This window comes from Carlito syrichta, unplaced genomic scaffold (genome assembly GCF_000164805.1).
Source record: "Carlito syrichta isolate Samal-C Ts95f unplaced genomic scaffold, Tarsius_syrichta-2.0.1 Scaffold290399, whole genome shotgun sequence".
Taxonomy (NCBI): domain Eukaryota; kingdom Metazoa; phylum Chordata; class Mammalia; order Primates; family Tarsiidae; genus Carlito; species Carlito syrichta.
The window spans coordinates 394,203-409,173 of NW_007234495.1; the positions used below are offsets into that span (position 1 = coordinate 394,203).

At 39.8% G+C, this 14,971-nt stretch overlaps 1 protein-coding gene across 2 annotated transcripts in view; it reads right to left on the minus strand.

The window, feature by feature from the left end:
* LOC103256596 (transcription factor COE1) overlaps nt 1-14,971 on the minus strand; it is a 410,447-nt gene that overhangs the window by 16,551 nt on the left and 378,925 nt on the right. For both annotated transcript variants that reach the window (XM_021710589.1, XM_008054427.2), the window contains exons 11-13: nt 3,524-3,589; nt 2,332-2,509; nt 1,498-1,677 (exon numbers count right to left, since the gene is read on the minus strand). In XM_021710589.1, the coding sequence (XP_021566264.1) occupies nt 1,498-1,677; nt 2,332-2,509; nt 3,524-3,589 (424 nt within the window). The remainder of the gene's footprint in view (nt 1-1,497; nt 1,678-2,331; nt 2,510-3,523; nt 3,590-14,971) is intronic.

Below are 14,971 nucleotides of genomic sequence, written 5' to 3' on the forward strand. Positions count from 1 at the left end.
TGTCTCGCCAAGTTGCCCAGGTGGGTCTCGAACCCACAGGCTCAGGCAATCCACTCCCCTCAGCCTCCCAAAGCGCGGGATTACAGGCTGAGCCACCAAGTCCGGCTGGCCTATGACATTTTATATGTAAGGAAGTCACTTCGCTGATGTCCTTTAGATGCAATATAAACCCAAAAATCTGCTAAGCTAAACTTCTTTAAGAAAGGATAAGGCACCAAAGAACATTCCTAGTAAACGTATTTTTTTTATCTTGTCAGAATTTTTCGGAAAAAAATGTGTTTTTGAAAGTACACACCAAACACAAGGGAAAGATCTTAACATTAAAAAATAAAGGAGTCAGCCGGACTTGGTGGCTCAGCCTGTAATCCTGCGCATTGGGAGGCTGAGGTGAGTGGATTGCCTGAGCCCGCGGGTTCGAGACCTGCCTGGGCAACTTGGTGAGACCTCATCTCTACAATAAATCAAAAAATTAGCCGGGTGTGGTAGCGCATGCCTGTTGTTCCAGCTACTTGGAAGGCTGAGGCGGAAGGATCGCCAGAGCCCAGCAGGTAGAGGCTGCAGTGGCCGGGAGTGGCCACGGCACTCCAGTCTGGGCGACAGAGTGAGACTGCAACTCACAAATAAAAATAAAAAATAAAATAAATAAAGGAGTCGGCCAGGCTTGTGGCTCAGCCTGTAATCCCAGCACTTTGGGAGGCTAAAGCAAGTGGATTGCCTGAGCCTGTGGGTTTGAGACCAGTCTGGGCGATTTGGCGAAAACTCGTCATCTCTAAAATAAATCAGAAAAATTAGCCAGGCGTGGTAGCGTACGCCTGTAGTTCCAGCTACTTGGAAGGCTGAGGTGGAAGAATCTCTGGAACCCAGCAAGTCGATGCTGGGATGGCCATGAGCCTGCCACTGTACTCCAGCCTGGGCGACAGAGTGAGACTCCAACTCAAAAAATAAATAAAGGCATCATATTCCTAACAGAAGAAAGGTTAAGTTTTACATTGTTGTGATTGCACTGTATCTCTACCACTCATTATTATTGTTGCATATCATCGTGATTACTACTTAGATTGACACGTTTCTCATTGCCAGGAATCAGGACTAGCTCATTATGTGCATTATTTTATCTATGGGGTGGGTGCTGGTTTCTTCCCCATCTTACAGATGAGAAAATTAAGGTTTGAAGAGGAGATGAACTTGCTGGGGGCAAGTAGAAGCGGGAGTCAACCCACCTCTACCTGACTCTAAGCATGTTGTTCTTGGAACAACATCATACAGCTGCTTTAGGTGATAGCAAAATTCCGACCATCAGGGAGACTTTGTGGAAAGGAAGGTGAGCCGGGAGAGCAGAGATTTCTGCTGGAGACGATGGTGCCTTTAACAGCATCACCTGGGGCAGTGCTTTGCAGGATGGGAACACTCAGAGCCCTGCCCCATGAGCCACACAGCACGATGCCTAATTCTTTGATTGAAAATGTACAGGGATGCAGGACACACGTCGCTACTTACTGGCATAGGGCGAGTTGGCAGCTGAGCCGTTGAGGAAGGTGGGGGAGCCGCCCAAATTGGACATGGCAGCAGAGCCGTATCCATTCATGCTTGTGGTGACGGAGTTATAGTTGGTCTGCTGGGGCGTGGTGCTCGGCACGTACCCATGTGGTGATACGCTGCTTGAGTTGCGGGTGAAACCTGAGGGGTGGGCAAAACCGGGAATGAGGGTGGTGTCCAGATGGTGGCAGCCCTGTTAGACTACAGGAGAGGAAGATCTCTGTTTCTGGCCCCCTCACCGCAGCCCAGAGGGAAGCGATTGGGTGATTCATGTGCAAGGTTGGTGGAGCTAGCTTTGTGATTAAAATGGGAAGCGGGCAAAAGACACATTTCTTAGGAGATCATAAATACTTAACAGGGCCGCAAGAAGTGGCAATGTCAGGATTATAAATTATCATTTTGGAGCAGAAATAAATCCCAATCTACAAAATGTACCCTGGAGTTAACAGGTTCCTATTCCCTGGGCAAGAATGATGCACTTTGGCCCCTCAGAACTTTAATTTCGTCTCGCTTTGCAACCTGTCATTCGTGGTTTATGGTGAAAAGTCAAATGTAAAGAGATGGCTAAATATATGCATCCTTTCTAGTTCTCTATACTAGATTACCAGATATAATAGCTAGAACTAAAGTTCTATGATAATATATGATACACACAAATGAAGAATTCTCCTTTGGGTCAAAAATCATGTCTTAAAATTAAAATTGTTTTATGACCAATAAATGAGGAGGGAGGAGGAGTTTGAGGTTGGAAAGGGGAAGAGAAAAGGAGAGGGAGGAGCAGAGCAGACTTCTGACCCTGATTGGTGGCTTGTGATGCCTCGGAGACATTCACGGCCAGTTGTCCACTGAACGAGTTCACGCCCATCATCCCTGCGTGGACCGATGTGTTCGCGAGGGCCGGGAGCTGGTTGTGGTTGCGGGGGACACTGTATAGGGCCTCTGCTATGTCAGCCGCTCTCTTCAGAATAATTTCCTGAAAAGTCAAAGGCATATCCCCTTTAGCTAACCTTAATCACACGCCCAACAATATCGTGTTCTCCAATGCCAGGCACTGTGCTCAAGACTTTCAATGGTCAACCACACTAGCTTCTGTAACCATCTGACAAAACTGCGATGTTAGTCTCATCATGCCCATATCACAAATGGAGAAACTGAGGCTCCAAAAGACAAAGACCTCACCTAAGTAAGGACACCCACCTATTTAAGAACAGAGTTGAGATGCATAGCCCCATAACCTCATTTGTCTAACTCTGGAAGTCCATTACCCTAACTTTACATACTACCTTACAGTCAGTACATGATAGCACTAAGGGGTTTTTCTACCCCACCGATAACACGTAGCAACTCTGAGGTTATTGAGAGAGAGAGGAAGAGAGGGAGGGAGAGGGAGGGAGGGAGGAAGGGAGGGAGGAAGGCTGCAATTCATCTTTCCTGTTGATGCAAAGGGCAGATTGTGGATGACTACCTGCTCCCTGAGTATTAATGGGTCTGTGTCCCTAGACATTGACTCAGGTGACACGAAAAAGAGGTGAATGATTTGTCAGAATCATAGTTTCCTAAGCAATTTGAATCCTGTATGTAGAATTGCTCTATGGAATAGAAACAGACCATACTATTCAGGCCTCACATATACTTTTTAGGAGAAGAAATTAAACGCCCTTTCTCTTCCTAAATTTGCTTGAAGATCGAGAGAAATAAAATAAAGCACCAGTAACTCGCCTCTTCAATTATGAAATACATTCCCACTCGAGATTCGTCTTAAATGGAGTCCCTTCTTATAAGGAAAACGATTCAGCAGAAAAGGCAATAAAAGATTTACAAAAGAGAGGAGGATTGAATAGCCTTGCAACATGTTATATCTGAATGACTTACACTCTTAGCTCACACACCTGGCTTTTATATTTTGTGTGCTTTCTATTATGATAAGGAACCTGAGCTCTTCAGTCAAAGGTGGAAGCCCACACAGGTTAGAGACTGGAACACTCACCTGGTTGTTGTGTGGCATCCCATACAGAGCTTCCACCAGATCCGCAGCCCTCTTGAGTATTACTTCCTGCCAAAAGAAAAGCAGATACAATCCTTTGAGTGAGGGCAGGCGGTTGTTATTTCTTCACGTGATCAAGTTCCAGTCCCTCTGGCCATACTTTGCCAAGGCACTGCTGTGAAGGCAGTAACTTGGGGAACCCCAGCATAGCGTTAAATCACCAATTTATCCCTGTTCACACACACACTTAATTGAGTCAAAAGGTGAGCATCATTGCTACTGCGAGATAAAATACATCACTCAACAGTCTGCCATAGGCACGATAAAGCACTCATATGTTTATTGCTGAATACAATTCTGAGGTCATTTACTAGATTACTACAATCGATGTCATTCAGTGCATGTTATGAATCCCTAAGATGTGTTTATTTTGCACTTAATTGCTTATTCCAGGAACCATGACCTTATCAGACAGGTCATTTTCGAGGGATTTCCAATCAATCTTCAGCTACTAGAAGCATGTAGCATTAAACTTCTTTTGTTTCTCTCCCTTGGGTGGCAGAGCCAGGATATAAGGGGGTGGTATGGTAAACTCACATACCAAGGCAATGTACTGTTTGTCAAAGGCTCTTTCAAAAGGATTCTCCTGTCCCTGGAATCCCCCTCTGTACCAATTTTCATGACTGGCAGCGTCTGTTTCTTTTATAGCAATTCTTTGCTATTTCAGTATTGTTTGTCATTTTCTCCATTTGCTCATTCATTCTCATCCTAGATATATGCTCTACTGCTCATTCTAGTTGAAAAAAAAATCGACCTCTTTTTATTTAGGTAGGCTTCCGTATTTAGCTTGCATGCATGGTTCTAAGAATGTGAGATACTCTACAAAAGTGCATGTGGTGGTAATTTTTGTTGTTGTTGTTCTAACCAAAAAGCAATCATTCTCTTGCCATTCTGCCCTAATTTTCTGCAGCTGATTTAAACTAGAATGTGGAAAAAAAGCAAAGTTAAGTCTTATGCATGTAAAAATGGGGGCTTATCGGAGAACCAAACCTGAGGGTGTGGTATGATTATTAGAGGTGATTTGAAGAAAGATATGTTTACCATTTCTTTCTGTGGGTGAAGTTTCAAACAGGAGTTAAAGTTTAAACATTTTACACAATAGATTCCTGCATGGAGAAGCAGTGCTGTTCAATTTTCATATACTGCAGACACTGATCAGAAAATAGGGATATAATTGCATTCATTTTGCTGTCACCATAGCCTCTTCAAAAATCCTTGAACAACTCTTGAAATGACAAGCTTTTAGATACATATTAGCATTTTTCAATTTCAAATTCTCTATAATATAAGATAAAATAGTTGTCATACTACAATAACTACTTATGACATATCTAATGTCCTAAATTCAAAAATGAGATGGAGGGCTTTTCAGTTCTCAATAAACATTTCTGCTTGCCTTAAACTGCTAGACCCCCTTTATAAAACTGTTCAGTTATTTTTTCATATAGGAAGTGAAAAACATTATATAATCAATAAGGTTTGAACCAATACATCTGAAATCATTTATTTTTTAATGCAAGCTACAAGATAATTTACTACTTTTTGTTTGCAGTATTGTCTGACCACAGCAGTTAATAATTTACTATGGTTTGGGCACACTAAACCCTATCCCCAGATCAAATTCAGCTTGTGCTGCTTTCAGTAAAACCTCATGGCTTTATCTGGCTCTTAGGAAAGATTAAAACAAAACAGGATCAAGTTAGTTTACTTACTAAGATTTGACTTCTCTGCGTCTATGTTCATTTAATTCTTCAAATAAATATTTATGCCAGTGTTGGGGTTTGGCAGAGAAGGTATTTTTCTTTCTTTCCATTTTAGAAAAAAACAAAAACAAAAACAAAACAAGTATCCTGTTTGTCAAAAGTATGATGAGTGCAGGAAGAAGGAGCACTTGTGAACTTCACTCTTGTAACACCATAATTGGAGGTTTAGAGTAAGCGCTCCTTATTTTAATTCATTTCACAGCACCAGGGAAGAGGGAGGTTCAAAATTAAACTCCAAGATCTTTGAAGTTTTTGTAAGCCTGAAAAAATTCTATCAGTGTATAGTCTATGTTTTAATCTTACACATTGTTAATGATAAAAGTTTTTCTATAACATAATCCACTTGTTTCCTTTTTCGCCTTATATCAATATCCAAAGCTCTCATCACAGGACTTGTTTCCTAAAGTTGCATCCTTCTCTGATCCATGATGCTGCCTTTGAGCCATGATGCTGGGGTATGTTCTCCCATTCAGTACTTTGACATAGTTGGGTCATCAGCACAGCATGGCTTCAGGCTAGCAGTCTTGGATTTGAGGAGAGTGAGCCTGGATTTCTTGTGTGGGAAGCAATACCCTTAAGTGACATTTCACCCATTTAAAAATATCCTTCATGGTAGTACCAACTTTTAAGGGTTTAAGGGAGACTTGGTTCAGCTTTGCCCATGTGATTCTGCTTCTGTTAGTTATTTCTGCAAATGGGAAGGAGAAAGGAAATTTCTGGGTCCTCTATGAGTTCGTGCAATGGACCTGCAAGGTGCTTGGATTTCGGTGACCAGAAAATTGCTCTCACCTCCATGTCATTACGTCCCAGTGAACTAGCCCCCAAGCGTGTTTGTGTTGGGGATCTAATATATTGCCTTTCAATCAGAGCTGAGAGCCACTGAACACACAGACAGAACATGACGAGCAGGTCAGGAAAGCAATAAAGATTTTACAGAGCTGTCCAAGGTGCTAAATTTACTCAATAATGGGTTTGGCACCATAGTGTTAACCTCTCATTTACTACCAGTTTGAGGGACTAAATTGAAGTAGCTGACTTCATTTACCTTGAAATGTATATTTTATGACATTATGTAAGTAGATTGAAAGGGCACTGCAGTTTTAACAATTTAAAGGCTAAAGCATGTTTAAGATGAAACTTGAATATTTATTGTATATTGCACTTAAAGTATATAGAATGTTAAAATGTATTGATTAAATTTGTAAAAGGCATTATAAAAATGACAGGTCATATAAAAGATGTATGCCTTTTAAAATCAAATTGATAGTATATGCTATCTCTTCTGTGGTCACAAGTGTAATTTTTTTGCAGTTTTATATGGTAATTTGAAAAATCTGTAATTTCACATTAGGAAATGATTGAGCCTTGGATGTTAAAAAAAGAAATTTCCCATAAGGGGAAGAGCGAGATGCTTCATATAATCTTTTGTCTCTAAAATTGTTCTTAAAGTCTTATTTTTTGTGGCATTAGGCAGAAGCAGAGCATAAGGATCCTTTCATTCTAATATGCAATTTTAATATTTCTGAAAAGAAAGAGCACTTGACTAGTACTAATATCTAATTTTTCAAGGCATTTATTTGTCAGGAGAGATTTTCTCTTCTTTTCATAATGTTTAAAACGTCTCCCTGCTTATAGTTTCAAACATGAGGGTATATTAGACTCTTCCAAGATAATTAATCCTATCCTTGGATTTTTAAAAAATCCCATTGGGAATTAAAAAGACAAATACTAGTATCCCAAATATTGAAAAACCCCAGAGTCTCCTAATAGAAGTAATTCTTGTTCTCTAATCTACATCCTGAGTCAGACTATTTTTCTTTTCATGGTCTTGGATTTTTTTCTCTCTTTCTTAAAGATACAGAACATGTTTATTCCTTAAAAACAACAGCAACTTTTTGCTGATTAATTTCACCTCACAATCAAAACCTGGCTTCCCCTGTCTTGCCATGACCTCTGGTTGATGATTATGTGAGCTGGACTCTATAGAGAAAAAAAGTAGATAAATTATACTACATCTACTTAGAGTCTACAGAAATATTGGGGGGACTCAAGGAGAAGTGGGGTTCTAAGACAACAGTTCAAGTGTAACTGTTATGCATCTTACTTACGTTTCGGAAGCTTTATTATAAAAATGCTGCATGGCTATAAATACACAGAGAAGATTCTGCTCTATTTTCTATCTTGCAATGTAATCAATTAGAAAATAATGTATGGGCTTCTTGTTGTCTTGGTCATCATATGTGGATATTATTCTCCAGCAACACCCAAAGCACACTATCTTCCCAGCACTGAGCTAAAGGGTTTTACCAGAGTTAAAAAAGATCCCTTCTATTATCCGGCCCTGCCATCTTTACCCAGTCTTCTCTCTCCACATATCTGAAGAACTGCTTCTATTCTTCTCCTCCCTAGTCTGGACGTAAAATATTTGGCTCCTTCCTATATCCACGCCTTCACTCCTTTTGCCTTTCCTTTTATTGGGAATGTTGGCTCCAATCTGTGCCCCCTTACAATGACTCCCCATCCTCTAAAGCCTGGTACTGAAGACAGCAGTGGTGATATGGTAATGAAAGAGATAATTCTCATTTATTGAAAGTGGAAGATGAACTCATTCAATCTTCACCAAGAGCCACTTGAGATACTGTTCTACTACAGTTTGGTAGATGAAGAGACTGAGACTCAGGTCAGCTAACTTTCCTTAAATTTACACAGCTGACCTGTGATGGAGCAGGCATCCAACCCCCGGCCTGTTCAACAGGAGAGTCTGAGCTCTTGAGAATTACGCTATTATATTGGAAATAATGTCACCATCGCTGACCCCCCAGCTCCTGATCTCTCTTGTTCCTCTGAAAAACAGAGCTGACCTAGACCACCCAGCATGGCACAGAGATACATGCTGTGAGGTCATTTTGCTCTGATCTTAAGTGTGTTAGTCTTCACCCTCCACAGCTAAACTGTAGACTCTTTGAGGTCAGTAATATGTCTTAATCTCCTTCTCTAAGCCCTAGCACAATGTTCAGCAAGCCACAAGTCTTGAGAAATTATCATTGAGCATTTATTCTAAAATACATTTACTGATTTTAAAGAGTTTATGATTAATTTATTTGATGAAATGACAAAGTCATATATTTGGCATGGTTTATAAAAGCAGAAGACTTAAATTTGGTGCTCCATTTGGCTACAGACTTTTTAATCCAATATATAAATTCCCAAAGGTCAAGTCTTGATCACTGTGAGTTTTCTTATGTCACTTTTTTTTAAAAATGAATTTGCTCTTTCACTCCTGCTGGCTTGTGCTTACATTTTAATTTTATGATTAATATAATGAATCATGTCTAGTACAGACATTATCTCAAGTTATAGGCTGCTAGCAACATGAGGTTGGTCTTGGTGTACATCAGTTTTTTAATTAACTGTACTCTTAGGCTCTTAGAAATTCGTAGGTATTTGTACATTCACAGAAAGTCACATTGGAAACCAGGCATATCATGTCAAGTATGAAGATACAGTTGACTCATCTTTCCTTCTATTTCATAACATTAAAATCTCTAGGATTATTCATCATCTGTGGAAATCTTCTCCTTAGTATTTGACCTGAAATATGTAGCTAATAAGCACATGTTCACTGGCCACATCTAGCCTTCCAAGGTGAAGGGAAAGGTTTCTACCTGACCAATACTGAACCCATTTATAAAACCAGTTCAATGTTTTGTGTAACTCAAACCCAGATGAGCAGGGAGGATGGACTGAATTTTCTTTTATTTAGCAAATATACGGCAACTCATGAAGTCGATGGATACCTATTTACAAACACAACACTGATTTTAAGCTTCAGAATTAAATGTTGAGACTCTAGGAACTCTCTCATATAATTAAAACCCAAGGATGCTTAAGTAATTTGGAAGGACAATCTGTGCTTGGCTTTATGTTCGCCCAGGTAAGAAATACTGTTTTGAGGGATCTAGAAGAAAATAGAAGAAAAACAACAAGCATCACTGATCAAAGTCAAGTTGGGTGATTTCTGAGAAAGAAGTACAATACTTCTCTGTCCTTGCACATGTCCCTGACACCCACTTATCACCAATCTACTTTACCTTAACAGGGGATTCAAGATGCAGTGGCCCAAATATCAGCAACATACAGTGAAATGGAATGGCAAGGTCATTTCTCATGTGGAGATGATAAGCACCTATCAATAAAACCAGCATTGATTCCACTGGCCTCCTCAGTCTGGAGTTTACTGCAGGACCCAGATTTTCAAGTGTACCCTCAGCTCCCTAGACTTTAAGTCCTGGCTCTTTCCCCATTGACTTCTAAAAGTCTGGGAGACATTACCAACTGGAAAGCTAGAATGCAGAAAAATTGATTGGAAGTTTCTTGCTGGCCATTTCCCATAGAGCTGGATGTACAACACAATAAACACTCATTGTGCTGAGATGTATTTCTGTGGAGGGTAGTTTTATCTCCCAACTTCCTTCGTGCTTATGCAGCCAAGTGGAAAATTCCACAATGGTAGACTTCGCATTCTAAAAAATCAGTATAATGAGGGCAATGAAGAAAAAAGTAAAACAAACCAAAATAACACTTGAGCACTGTTTAGTTTCCCATTCTCTGAGACATTCCTCAAATTTTTCATTTTTCTTGTAATATGAACTTCTCAAAATAGAGCTTACCACAGATCATTAGAAGCCTTCAGTGTCATACTTTAAACACACTCTACTCAGAAGCCCTATGACTGAGAAGAGTCACTTACATTTAGCATGGATATAATTAAACATGTTTCTGTTGAAAGGGGCATTCTCATTATGACTAAGGACCACTTTAGAGTAAATTGAAATGGAAAGGAGAAGCATAAATGAGGTATAGGTAGCAAGTGGTTATTTCCAGGGAGGCATAAAATGCCAAATGTGTAACAATTATATTTTACAACCCTGCCTTCTAAAGACTTCATAGTATTTTATTATATAAGAAGGTTCAGTCGAAGCTTTGATTGCCCCCACGGAACGTTCTAGTGCATACTTGTTGCCCACAGCCTTTAAAGAAAAACAAAATTCAAACCACAGTCAAAATCTGTAGAAATTTCCAGAATAAAGGAATTAAATATTTTGGAAGAGTCTACTGCTATTAATACAAAACACCAAGGCCCCCAAAGCATTCTAGTCTGAAGAGAATATAAGGGGGACTTTTTCTGAACTTCCTCTGATTTTAAAGTTGATTTTGTGTTCAGATCAGATGATGGCCCTCTTACTTCTCTTACATCTCAAGCATACTATTATGTAGATCATCCAGCCTGGCTGGAGGTACCCCAGAGAGTGTTGCCTTTGTTAAAAATATGGCAGAGAGACTGAATCATATGAAATTAAACTAGGTTGTAGGCTAACATAGTAATATCAACGTAAGACATACTAACTTACATGATTGACTTTTACAGTGGAAAGAAAAAGGCTGTTTTCAAGCAGCTGTTATTGCCTCAATGGAAAAAAAAATCAATGAAAGTGAAATGAACAAGAGATTTTGTCTGAGTTGCAGTTAATACCACTGAAGAGCTATGGATATTAAAAGGTCAACAAATAAATTAGCCAGAGTGTTATGAAATGAATGATTTGGCTCATAATTTTATTGAGTGAAAATTGTTCGCTGCCTATTAGACCAGGTAATTTTTATCTGGTGCCTCAATTACTGTCCCGTAAGCAATAATATAGTTGTAAGAGCTGTTGGTTCGATCGCGTGACCTCTGAGAAGCTGGCTAGGACAGCTGACTTTACTATGATGGATAACTAAGCTTGGGCTCCATGAGGTGCCAAGCTTCCCTTTCCTGCAAGGGGCTCTCATAAAAGAAACATTACAGCTTGATTCATTTCACCAAAATGTTCGACTTTTTAAGTGTCAGCAGTTAAGTATAAATTGTGAAACCAGGTATTCCTAAGAAGAGTTATGACAACGGCTAGCACCCCCCCCCCAAAAAAAAACCACACACACACTTTTTTTGGTCTCCTGGCATTTTCTTCTAAATGGTGTCATGGTAATTGGTGAATGGGAGCCTGGGGTGTTTCCCGCCACAAATACAGTGAAAAATGGTATCTGCACCCTTGTGAATATGACCTGCTTGGAGGTACAGAGCTGAACTTGGTAACCTCTGGCAGGATCTTCTTATTCCAATTCATTGTACTGGTTTAAGACCAACGCTCTGGGTTAGGTCCTGCTGAGTGGCCTTGGAAATCGACTTTCTGATCAGGATAAAAGTCTCTGCTTAAAGAAAAAGCTCTGGACAGAGGTGCCTTTTTCAGGGGTAGGTTGTAAAGTCAGCACATGAAACAAAAACTGCCTAGAGTCAAAATTACCCTTGAAAATCTTTTAAGTCACCTTTAAGTCGCTTAGGCCTGGGCTTTTGGAAACACAAAAAAGTCAAAAAATTTAACTACTTCTGTTTCTCTTTGTCTTTTGGTTATGGCTTCTCTTTCCTTAGGGCAAGGTAAAATAAATATCTAGCTTGGTATTTATTTTATCTTTAGATTATTTTTACTATTTAAAATAAATACCAGCTAGATATTTATTTTATCTTTAGATTATTTTTACTATTTTATCTTTAGCAGGCTTATTTAGTGTACTCAGGACCACTGAGCACACAAAGAGATGTATTTGTCATGTACATTTATGTGTATGTATGTGTTTAGGTGTATGTGTGTATATATACAAATATATGTATACATTTATATTTTTGGACACATACTATAGTTAAGTAAGCAACATTTGCCTATGCTGGAACTACACTGTACTTTAAGGATATCTAAGGGAGGCAAAAATATAGTTTGCTTTTGCTTTTAATTATTGAACATCATTGGTTATTATATGTACCTCCAGATGAACAATAGCCATGAAGGATGATTCCCAAGGCCTTTACAGATGGTCCTGAGTAGAACTGCAATTAAAATCCACTGCCTCAAGACTACTGGGGCCTGGTACTTATTACCCCAATGCTTAATTGAAGTGTTAGAGCTGAAAATAGTGCACAAGACTTAAGGCCTCTCAGCGTCTCTGTTCCTAAGGGTGTCAGTCTTTACGAGGAAGATGTTGGGTGGTTGGAGGTAGAAATGAGTTTGCCCCTTGTTTCTCTTGTCGCTTCTCCTTGAACTAATAAGTAATTATGCTCAATGCCCTGTACACAGGGTATGATATGAACTAGGTTAAACTTAATCCTCCTCCTCAAGAGCTCAGTGCTAAAAAAGAATCTGAAAGAGTTTCAGAACTGAGCTATTGGATAACTGATTGCAAAGCCCTCCCACAATGACTCTGCAGCTAGAGAGGGAAGGAATGATCCTCAAGGTTTCTCTCTCTCTCTCCCTCTGCGTGTGTGTGTGTGTGTGTGTGTGTGTGTGTGTGTGTGTGTGTTGGATTCTTGCTGCAAAGTGTGCCTAGCTCACCCCTTTTTAAGCTAACTTCAGTCTAGACCACCATTCTCCTTCTCCCCCTAACCAAGCCTGAGGGATTTTAAGATTGGTTTGCACAATGGCCTCTTTCATTTTTGTAGAGATGTGGTCTCACTATGTTACCCAGGCTGGTTGTGAACTCCTGGGTTCAAGAGATCCTTCCACCTCAGCCTCTCAAAGCACTGGGATGCCGGGCTCGGTGGCTCAGCCTGTAATCCCGCGCCTTTGGGAGGCTGAGGTGAGTGGATTGCCTGAGCCCGCGGGTTCGAGACCCGCCTGGGCATCGAGACCTCATCTCTACAATAAATCAAAAAATCAGCCGGGCGTGGTAGTGCATGCCTGTAATTCCAGCTACTTGGAAGGCTGAGGGGGAAGGATCGCCGGAGCCCAGCAGGTTGAGGCTGCGGTGGCCAGGAGTGGCCACTGCACTCCAGTCTGGGCGACAGAGTGAGACTCCAACTCAAAAAAAAAAAAAGCACTGGGATAACAGGTATGAGCCATCCCATCTGCCATTTTCCTTAAAATTCCTTGTTCTCAATTCTAGGAGGCAGTGCTTAGGGATACAGGCTCTGGATCTGCAGTCCAATAGACTTGGCTCAAATCTATGCTCTGCCACTTACTAGCAGCATAAACACATGCCTCTATGTCTTTCTTTCTAAAACAGAGTCCATACCAACACATGATTCAGTAAATTATATATAGTTAGTGCTTACCAAGCAATAGCCAGCAATATTATTGATAATCCTTACTTATTTTCCAGAGAACTTTGTCAAAATATATGTATTCTTACAATCAATGTGTATTATGCGCCTTGAGCACTATGTTTGAGATGTAAAACCCTATAAAAGATTCTAAATGGATTAATGGTTAGAAAGTATGAGGAGGTACAAAAGTTCATTTACTAGCTGTGTACATTTGAGTAGGTTACTTGTCCTCTCCTATCCTGTTTCCTCATTTCTAAATGGGCATGATACAATAACACCAAGCAGAATAATTCACTGCAAAATAAATCAGCTAATGATAAATAATCTAAAATGAGAATTATAACATTTGTGGGGGCCATGGGCTTTTAAAATGAAACTCCTTCCTCAGAAAATTATATGTGCAGGCATGTGGATACTCACCACACACACACACACACACATACACACACACACACACACACACACACACATTCTATATACAACTTCAGGTGTGCACAGATCTGGGTTAAACTCCCCTGATAAAAGAAATATAAGTAGCAGGGGATAACAAGCTCCTACGCTGAGCATATTATCAATAGGAAATGGAATTTGCCTGTAAGTTTTCTTGTAGATACAAGAGAGGGAGAGAGGACAGGATTACATTCCATAGTTTGTGTTTTTGACAAAAGAATGGGAAGACAAAATGCTTCCTGGAATCAAATTCAATGTTTTTTCTAAAAACTGAATATAACATAAGATTTGTATTCGTTTGTGTTTTTGCTTGAGTAGGGTCACTTTTGTTTCTGGATATAATGGGAATAGAGTTTCCTAAAATTAAGAAAGTAAATAAATAAATAAGATGAGAAAGAGAGAGAGAGAAAGACAAGGGCAAGTGTCAGTGTGGAAGATAAAGATATTGAGTTTTTCTTTTTCCTTCTCTGAATTCCTTAGTCATCCCTCTCTCGGCTAAGAGGCAATGTGGTTATGCAAAGATTTCTTATTTGTATTTTCACTGATGCAACTGCAGGGCTTGAGTTACTTATAGTCTTTGCATAAAGACTAAAACAATAAAAGCATAATTAGAATACATTGTATACAGCCAACTCCAGTTTTATTCTGCCCCAGCTCTGTATTTATGATAAATCGCTAAACACGAACACTCTTTAGGGAGGGTGATTTTGGGTCTCATCTCTCCACTGAGCAAAAACAGTGCCTGTGACTGGAGTCGGAATTTCAATTTTGCAAGGGTACAGTGGAACTGAATAATATTTGGCACAATGCAGTGCACAACTGAGCCACTAAATGGCTGATTTACTAAATTATTATTAGATGAGCCCTTGCTGTTCCAAATGAAAGTGCAGTCACTGTCTTCCTTCATGGTGTGTTCAAATTGTTCTGTGTTTAAATATTCAGCATGAGGCTAATGTGAATTGATGAACTGAGACTATAAACATTCACTTTCAATACAGATAGAGCGACGGAGATGCAACATATCATGTGGCCCACAGAGGTGAAAATGAT